Source organism: Sorex araneus, chromosome 2 (genome assembly GCF_027595985.1).
Source record: "Sorex araneus isolate mSorAra2 chromosome 2, mSorAra2.pri, whole genome shotgun sequence".
NCBI lineage: Eukaryota > Metazoa > Chordata > Mammalia > Eulipotyphla > Soricidae > Sorex > Sorex araneus.
In genome coordinates, this window is record NC_073303.1 from 117,937,103 (window position 1) to 117,947,419 (window position 10,317).

Below are 10,317 nucleotides of genomic sequence, written 5' to 3' on the forward strand. Positions count from 1 at the left end.
AGAGAGAAGAGAGGAGGGAGAAGAGAAGAGAAGGAGAGAGAAGAGGAAAGAGAAGAGAGGGAGGGAGAAGAGCGAGAGAGCGGGAGAGGAGAGTGCCCTCCCACCCCGCCCAGGAGACCCCATCGCAGACCAGTGTCTGTCTCCTGCCCAGAGTCCGGGGCTCGCTGAGGCTCCCCAGCTCCAGCAGAGGCAGGGGTGCTTTCGGTCGAACTCAGAGCACTCTGCCCGCTGCTCGCTCCGCGTCCTCCCCTCTGCCCTCTCTCCACCCGGGTTACCTGTGCGCGGGGCGGCGCTGCCCAGAAGCAGCCCCCAGATGCTCCAGGTGCCCAGGAGCCACAGGTGAGCCATCCTCGACACCTGCGCGGGGCTCCGTGGCGCCCGACGCTCCCGGGCGCGCAGGCCAACTCCGGGCCCGCCCCGCCCCACCCCTGCACCCTCGAACCCCGCGGGCGCCGCCTCCCCGCGCGGGGTCGGGAACGAGGCGCACAACTTTTCCCTAAGGTCCAACTTGAAAACTAAAAAGTCGGAGCCTGCCTACCCCGGGTGGCCTGTCTACCCCGGGTGGGTGTTGATTTTTCTCGTGTGTGTGTGTGTGTGTGTGTGTGTGTGTGTGTGTGTGTGTGTGTGTGTGTGTGTGTGTGTGTAGACTCTCTACTCAGGGATCACCCCTAGCTGGACTTGGGGAATCTGCGCTGGAACCCTGGCGGGGTTGGCAGAGTGCAAGGCCAGCTCCTTCTGTGCTGCCCCTCCCCCTGGCCCCTGCTGTGGTTGTCCAATCAATCATCCTCAGAGTTGCTGCAAGTGCACCAGAACTCCCCTCTCTTCCCCCCCTAACATTCCTACAGAGTCCTGCAATCGCTTCAATTCCCGAACAGACTCCCACTTATTGAACCCCCGCCCTATCTGAAAGCACCCCTGGGTGAGAGCCATAGAAATGTGGGCAAAGCTCTGGCCTTGCCCTGACCTGGGTCAGACCCTGTCCCTCAGATGGTCTCCTAGGCCAGCCAGAAGTCAGCCCTGAGCTTTGCTGGTGTTCACCCGCGGCCCCCCCCCACACACCCCTAAAAGGACGTCACCTATTGCTGTTGTTTGTTGTTTCTTCTGGAGGGAGCAGACAGAAGCTGAGAAGGTTGAGGAAACTTGCACAGGGTGACACACCCATATGCAGAGTGAGGGCTGAGTGACCCCACCACCAGGGCCCTTATCGCCTCCTCCTGGAGCTGAGCCAACAGCTCATGAGGGACTGACCACTCAGGATGCGGTTGAACTAGGATGGTGGAAAGATGGCTCCAAGAGGTTGGACACCAGCTTAGAGCCTGCTCACCAAATGCTCCCTGAGCACTGTAGGGTGTGGACTAGGTAGGTCCTTCCCTGCTCCAAGCATGACCAGAAAAGGCGGAGGTGCCCAAAGAGAAAAAAAAATTGATATTTTTTCAGATCAAATTTACATCTAACTCAACATTTACTAAATCTCCCAACTCTAGTCAGGACAGAACAGAGAAGAAAAGAAAGAAAAACAAAAACTCTAAACTAAGGAAAATAATTTGACCCTTCACTTTAATAAAATTAGATTTAAGTGTTATTTCGTTAGGGGTTTAGAAAATTTATTTAGGGTGTGTTGTGTGTGTAATTTTGATTTGGGGGGCCATCCCCAGGGGTGCCCGAGGCTAGTCCTGGCTGATTCCTCCGGGCCCTCCCCAGATACTGGAGATCCACACAGTGCAGCGAGGAAGTCCCTGTGCTGACCTTAGTTTTCGATCTTGTCATTTTTCTGTCACTAACTTCCTAGGCTGCCACTCTGCTGAGTGTTGCCTTCAAGGGTGCCTGGCGCTCCTGTTGGAACCCTCCGCAGCAAGTGACACTGCTAATGTCTTTATTGAAATTCCATTCCTCTGAATAGTGTTGGGTTTCTTCCTCCCTCGCCAATCACTTCTATCTCGTATTTTCCTCTGCCATCTCTTCCTGAAAGTCACTCTTTCACTTCACTCTTTCCCAACTCTTTTTGGAAGGACATAAGTTAGCAGAAATCATCTAATTGAATGCCAATTCACCAATCAATTATTTGCCAAATTTACTAAACTTAAAGATTGGAACGTTGTACAGCAACACAAAACAGCTTTCCCAGAATAATTTTGAGCATTGACAAAGATATTTTTTTTAACTTTGCTGATTCGCTATGAAACTTCTAGAATTGCATATTTCAATTAACATAACTACACCAAATTTAAGCTGCCAATTTTTACATAAAATAGGGCAAGTTTTACATTTTTTCTGGTGTTTTCAAGTTTAAGTTGAATTAAATTAAATTTACTTAAATTAATTTTGGATAATTTTACTAAAAAGGTCATTAAAATGTTATTTTATTCAAAAATTTGATTTTTACCTGATGTTTTTGAACTTGCACATTTAAGATGAAATGTGAGGAATAGGCCAAATGATAATTTAAAAGGGATGTTTTACATACTTTAGTATTAAGGTGGAAAATATGTTCAAAATAATTATAAGAGAACTTGCAAGTATGGTAGGTAAAAATGTTTGTCTATATCCATACTTGTGATTTCTGATGAGGAAATAAACAGATCTTCCTGTAGAAATAACTGATCCAAAAATTTTAATTTGCCTATGTAGATGATGTTTTGCTCCACTTTTGTGGAATGACTACCTTCAGCATTTCCCCTGGAAATAGTGCTCACCTATCTGATATGTGATATGATATTTCTATACCATAAAACAATTTCCTGAAAAAGAATGCACTAATGAGGTTTTTAATCTTAAATCATTTATCTAAAATGTAAGGGACAAGATGATGGCAAATAATTATAACTTGAAGAAAGTTTGTATAAACAGAAGGTCGGCCTTGTAATCAGAAAAAGCAGTTAAATAGTTTACAGATCTCTTGATTTATATTGTACCTATCTATAGATATACTTTGGTTTGGTTGGGGGGGGCACTCGACTTGATGATCACAGATCAGTCCTGGAGGTGCTGGGGGATGACATATGTGGTGTGGCCCAAGTCATCTGTGTGCTATCTCTCTAGCCCACTCTGCAGAATTGTTGAATATAAATAGGATTCACCATGGAAAATGGACATGGACAAAGATGAAAAGAGAATCCTAATTACTCAGCCTAATGTGTCTTTGGTGCTTTAAAACAAAAACAGAACAAAACAAAACTAAATAGAAAACCATTACCACATCTTGATTTGCTGGGTTTCCTAGTGCTTCTTACATAAGTTTAGATACTCTTTCAATAATTTCCTTTTTGCCAGCTAAGTTGTTTGCACCCTCTCCATCCTCCACGCCTGCAATTCCAGTTAATAAAACTGTTTTGTTTGAGGGCCACACCCAGCAGTGCTCAGGGATCACTCCTGGTCATGCTTACAGGAACATACGTAGTTTTTGCAATCCGGACCAGGTCAGCTACAAGCAAGGCAAGCGCCCCACCCACTGTACTATCTCTCTAGCGCAAAACAACATTTTTCTCCCTTTTTGGGTCACACCCGGCGATGCACAGGGGTTACTCCTGGGCTCTCCACTCAGGAATCACCCCTGGCGGTGCTCAGGGGACCATATGGATGCTGGGATTCAAACCCAGGTTGGCCGCGTGCAAGGCAAATGCCCTACCCACTGTGCTATTGCTCCTGCCCCAAAACAGCATTTTTAAAAACAAATCAATAAACTAATGTTTTTGCAAAAAGGGGCAGCTTTATTTTCTCCTTCCTTAACTCTTCTTACTTTCATGATTGGTTACTTAGCAATAGGAAGAGAGTATAGATCCACTTCGTGTGGTTCGCCTCTCACCAACAGACATGATTTCCGAAAATATGGAAATCGGGAGACTGCTGTTAGGATTGCTGGGATAGCCTCCCACCAACAGACATGATTTCCGAAAATATGGAAATCAGGAGACTGCTGTTAGGATTGCTGGGATAGAGAGAAAGCCCTGATGGTTGGGCAAAGTGAACAACCACCAAAGGGAAATGATAGAGAAAACCAGACGAAGTCTTAGGACAGGAACAAGAAGAGCTCATTGCGCTGAGTCCATAGTCACACAGCCCGAGGCGCCGCTCGGGGGCGCTGCTGAGCTTCCTCTGAGGACAGCTCTCCCCTGGGAAAGAACAATGCAGTATTGGGGCGGGAGATGAGTGTGAAATACCTTTGGGGGAGTGGGAAAGGGTATTAATCAGGGAAGTGTGGAAGACTTCTTGGACAGGGAAGTGTTACTTTGAGATTTTGGTGTATTTTTCAAATTTTTACTTGGAAAAAATCCAAATATGTTTCTAGTGAGTAGTTAGCTACCTTCGCCTAGATTAATATTTTCCATCACTATACTTTGCACATACACTAATGCATATATATATGGATGCTCACACACTATTATATATATAATATTATTACATTATATTGTGTTATAATAGCACTGTAGCACTGTTGTCCCGTTGTTCATTGATTTCCTTGAGCGGGCACCAGTAACGTCTCCACTGTGAGACTTGTTACTATTTTTGGCATATCGAATACACCATGGGGAGCTTGCCAGGCTCTGCTGTGTGGGCGAGATATTCTTGGTAGCTTGCCAGGCTCTCCAAGAGGGATGGAGAATACATCATTGTATCACTGTCATCCCATTGTTCATCAATTTGCTTGAGCAGGCGCCAGTAACGTCTATATTTGTCCCTGTCATGTGCTAGTGTAGCCTATGGCATATTGGGGGTTCTTTCAGGATCAGGGGAATGAAGACCATCGTTGTTACTGTTTTTGGCATACCGAGTATGTCACGGGTAGCTTGCCAGGCTCTGCCGTGTGGGTGAGATATTCTCAGTAGCTTACCATGCTCTCTGAGAGGGACGGAGGCTTTTGGGGTGGCCTATGATCGCCTTTACAGGTATCCCCAGTCTCCCAAATGTAAGCTTTTAGTCAACTGGCATGTTGTAACGATTTGCACACTGACAAACTTGCACCTGCCTGCATCTCTGGGCAACACCTGGAACATCTGCGGCCTCAAGTTGATCTCCTTGATGTTGATGGAGTGTGCCCGGAGGTTGTTGAGCAGCTGGCAGAGCAGGACCCTATCGCAGAGGGTCTGTAATTATATATTATATTAAATTATATATTACATTATAATATATAGGACTGGAACGATAGCACAGCAAGTAGGGAGTTTGCCTTGCACACGGCCGACCCGGGTTTGATTTGATACTCTCAGTAGCCTGGCAAGCTACTGAGAGTATCCCTCCCGCAAGGCAGAGCCTGGCAAACTACCTGTGGCATACTCGATATGCCAAAAACAGTAATAACAAGTCTCACAATGGAGACATTAATAGTGCCCGCTTGAGCAAATCAATGAACAACAGGATGACAGTGCTACAGTGCTGCAGTGCTATTATCACTATATCACTGTCATCTCATTGTTTATCAATTAACTCGAGCGGGCACCAGTAATGTCTCTATTACACTCAGCCCTGAGATTTAAGCTGGCTCTCCTTACTCGTGAGCCCAACAATTGCAGGCTCTTACAGGATCAGGGGAATGAGACCTATTGTTACTGTTTTTGTTTATTATGTAATAATAATATATACTGTTTTTGCTTATTATATAGTATTATAGCACTGCTTTGTATAGCACTGTTGTCCTGCTATGTATTATTATATTATATTGTCACTGTCATTATAATAGCACTGTAGCACTGTCATTCTGTTGTTCATCGATTTGCTCAAGCAGGCACCATTAATGTCTCCATTGTGAGACTTGTTACTGTTTTTGGCATATCGAATACTCCATGGGTAGCTTGCCAGGCTCTGCCATGCAGGCGGGATACTCTCGGTAGCTTGCCGGCCTCTCCAAGAGGGGCAGAGGAATCGAACCCAGGTTGGCCACGTGCAAGGCAAACACTTTATCCACTGTGCTATTGCTCCAGTCCATAATAATATGTAACATATTATTATATTATATATTATTGTAATAATATAATATATAATATACATGTAGTGTGTGTAACTATTTGAAAGTTACTTTACAATGTCTCAATTCACCCTCACATAGTTTAAGTTGAAACATTCTTTTATATAAATGTAACACTTAGAAATCTAATGACTGTTAGTACAGTTCATGTTTAAAACCTTGTGAGTGTCCTAATATTTTTAACTGTATGTGTGTGTGTGTGTGTGTGTGTGTGTGTGTGTGTGCCCAGAAATCAAATCCAGGCCTCCTTCACTTTACCACTGAGCTACATCCCCAGTCCAATGGGCATACTTCTTTCTCTTTGTTTGCTTGTTTGTTTTTCTGTGTTTTGTTTACTTGTCAAGGTCACTTTAACATTGCTTCTAAATGTCTCTTTAAAAATATTTCCTCACCTTCATATTTTTATTTTCTCCTTTATCTTTTTTCAATCTTTTATAATTCGATAACATTAACAGTTTTGAAAAGTTAATGCAAGTTATTTTCAGAATGTTGTAAGTGCTATTGTAGAACAGAGGCATATCGGAAGCAGTGCAGAATTTTCTTTGACAAAATTCATGTGATAGGCATACTCAGAGGATAAGCTTTTGGGATAGTTAGGTTTGAACAAGATTATGTGTATAAGGGAAAAGAAGAAGCAAGGAATTTTTATGGAAGTGAAAGGATAAACCAAACATGGGGAGAGATGTGAGAAACCCACCAAGCACAAAAAATTCAAATAATAAACCAGCATCAACCAGCTTTATAAACTCTCAGAAAGTAATTTTAATAACATATTGAAGATACTTAATAAGCTTGAAGAAAATGATAACACAGATAGTAAGCAAAGCACAAGAAAATATGGGAATGGAAATTAAAAAATTACATTCAGAAGTTTCAAAATGAAGAATATGGTCGGTGATATATAAAAAATGCGATAGGCTGGATTGATAGCACAGTGGGTAGGGCATTTGCCTTGCACGTAGCTGACTCGGGTTAGATTCTCAGCATCCTATATGGTCCCCTGAGCACAGCCAGTACTAATTCCTTAGTGCAGAGCCAGGAGTAACCCTTGTGCATCGCTGGATGTGACCCAAAAAGAAAAAAAAAAAAGAGAGAGGTCTGAGCAGCAGAATAACAAAAGCTGAGGCAAAAGATTGAGCAGCTCCAAGATGAGATGCAAAAGAATTCTCTTTAAAAAAAAAAAAGTTGAAGGAGAAAAAAATCTGAAAAGAAATGAACGGGGAACTATGAACTCAGAGAACTATGTCAGTAAATATAAGATGAGCAATATAAAATTCATTGGAGACCCTAAATCATAGGAATTTTCCTGTTTAGAAGGCAAATTCAGTGAAGATCCAATAGTAAAATCATAGCTAAGAATTTCCTGAAGTTGACTGCAGAAACTGAGACCCAAGATGCAAGAGGGAATCTAATAAAAATACACCCAAATAGAAAAACTCCAACACAGTTTAATCCGAATGACAAAAGTCAAAGATAGAGACAAAATAATGGAAACAGCAAGGTCAAAAACGGAACTTACATACAAATGAAAGTCCACAACTTTCACAGCAGATCTATCAAATGAGACTTTAAGAAGACAAAGAGGGATCGAGTAGAAAAAATGAAATAAACTCCACCAAGAATACTCTAACCAGTTAGATCATCATTCAGATTTGAAGGAATGATAGAGTTTCACAGTCAGGCAATAGTTTAGAGAATTTATAGCCTTGAAACCAGTTTTGAAAGGAGCATTAAATAACCTTCTTTAAAAGATAGACAAACTTCTCAGCATTTTGCTGTTAAGTATGGCATCACTTATGGTGATTACGATTATCCTTTACTAGATTAAAAAAGGTCCGTTTATTCCTAGCCTGCTAGGGGATTTTATACTTTTTTCAGTTATCAATTAGTGTTTCATTTATACTGAATGCTCTATGTCTATTCAGGTGACTTTTGTTTTCATCTATGAAGATTTCTATTATAATTTTTTGCTTATTAATGTAGCTATTTAAGCACTACCTACAACATTTTCTAACAGTCACTTTTTTAAATGAAATAACTGAAAAAGAAATATTTCAATTGTATTAATCAATGTTTGAATTAACTGGTTTCAGAAAATTTTCCTAGTAGAATAGTATCTACGTATTACAGTGATTTATCTTAGATTACACCAGAAGCACATACTGGGATCCTCACATTGAGTTTAAATTCAATGATGCTTCCATCTTTAAAAAGCTCATTGGTCAGAATTAGAATTCTATCAGTTGAATTAGAATACATTTAAGCTTGAGCCCCAGGAAGGACCTAACAACAGGCTTCAAGTGCCCCCTGGTGGCTCACAAAAGTATTAAATGTTAGTTGAAGTCTGAAATAACTAGACAAGTCAAAATTTTCTCTATTGCCATTAATTTATTTATTCAAATATTATTTTAAGAAGTTACTCTGTTAGGCACTGAAAAACAAATAGGTTAGTGTCCATTCCAGAGAGAAGTAATATAGTGAGGGCAGAAATGAATGCAGATGGTTTCAACCCTTCCAGCTAAGTGCTCTTTGTATTTATTCTATTGAAATTGGGTTATGCTGGTCATCTTTACTTTGAAGATATTCTCATAGTAACTAGTATTATCTAAAAATTCCTGAAAAATAGATGTAGCAGTTTTCCTCAACTACTTTCCTCAACTACTTTCCTCAAGTAGTTCGTATACAGAGAGCTATAAAAACCTAGAGATCATAATTACACAATTTCTAGGTTTTCCAAAAGCAACATGAGTATTGCTCGTTTTCTATTACCCAAACCTTTTTTTTAAATGATTGTCCTATTAATAATAATTGCAGCTGTAAAAAGTTACTGTAAAACTTGTTAGGTCAGCATTATCAGGTCTATTTAATGCAGATGAGAAAACTAAACCAGTCTTACATGATAAATTATTATCATTGATAAGACTAGAATGCAAATAGTCTGACTTCACCCATTTTCTTAATAGATTTAGCCACTAACTTTGGCGTGATTTCTACTAGTAAACATGAGGAGCTTAACGAAGTTATTGAGTAACATGAGATAACTATTTACAAGAAGGGTTAAAACACACGTGCACACATTGGATGATTTCCAACATCAGCCACTGAACAGCTGTCACAATTCTCTTAAGTTAGGTAGAGCCTTTTATTAGGTTACGAAAAGTCCATATCCAATTGCCAATGTGTAGCATCACTCACACCCTGCTTTGGCATTGCTCAACCAAATGATACACTGTAACGTCAAGGCAAAGAGATAACATGAATCATTTAAACTGTCTTTTTTAATCCTATACAAGAATTTGCAGTAATCTTAAATAGTATTTTACTCACTCAGTGCAGTCATGTAACAGTAATCACCTATTGAATTTCCAACACTGAGCATGAAAGAGGCAAGATTTAAAAGAATGTATTCCTCATTTACATAAATTAATGATTCAAAAGGTTCACAGTTTATTTGAAAAATACCATTATTTCTAGATGCAAGTTACAAGTCATTCCTAAGGTGACAAAGAAACCTAGAGATTGTAGGGAGTATGGGGCACTAGTATTTTAAAGCTATGTATACTCTTTAGTATTTTCTATTATTTTCAACATTCTTGTTCCATCTCAAAATATTTTTATAAAACTTTTACCCATTTTCTTGTGCACTAAATATCTCTATGAGCAATTTTTGCTCTCATATACAGTACTATGAAATAAGAACCACCCATTATTTTTAAAAACATTTTCTAAGTATTACTTATGATTATTTTCTTCTGGGTGCTAATGGGTCAAATATTAGCTATGACTTTAGACCATTGCTTTTCAAGTGTTGCAGTGAAATAAACTTCTTTTGGGTAGATTTTATGATTGTGTACATGTATCAGAATCGAAACTTTACATGAATAAGCCAGTTGGCTCAGGTGACACTTAAGGTTTGTCATAAAACAAATTCTATCTCCAAAAGAATGAACTAAAAACACTATTTTCTTCAGCTACACCTTGTTGTGGTGCTCCTGTGATATCATTCATTCATTGCTCTCTAAGTCACTTCTTTCTCCATTCATCTACAATAAACTATCATACAAAATTAAAAATATGTATTCTCCCCTCCAGGTGATACATAGAAGTTTGCGAACCAGTGTTGATATTATGCTCAGGGGCTTCTTAAGCAAAAACTGATGGGGAAATCAAACCAGAGGAGCAACATTTTTGGCAACAAGCTGAAGTTGGTAGGCCCAGTGGCTTTGACGGGCTTTCTAAATTATTTACAAAGGTATTTAGAAGTGAAAAGATCAGATACTTAGGGACTCGATAATAGAGAAATAAATGTCAGATCAAGAAGGTTCTGGGTGCTATGGCTGAGTTTAAGTACTGCCAAC

General features: G+C 40.4%; 1 protein-coding gene across 1 annotated transcript in view; it reads right to left on the reverse strand.

Moving 5' to 3' along the window:
• Window positions 1-348, reverse strand: part of PKHD1L1 (PKHD1 like 1) — a 187,237-nt gene extending 186,889 nt beyond the window's left edge. The window contains exon 1 of the mRNA XM_055127690.1: window positions 276-348. Within this exon, the coding sequence (XP_054983665.1) occupies window positions 276-348 (73 nt within the window). The remainder of the gene's footprint in view (window positions 1-275) is intronic.
• Window positions 349-10,317: the final 9,969 nt, after the last annotated feature.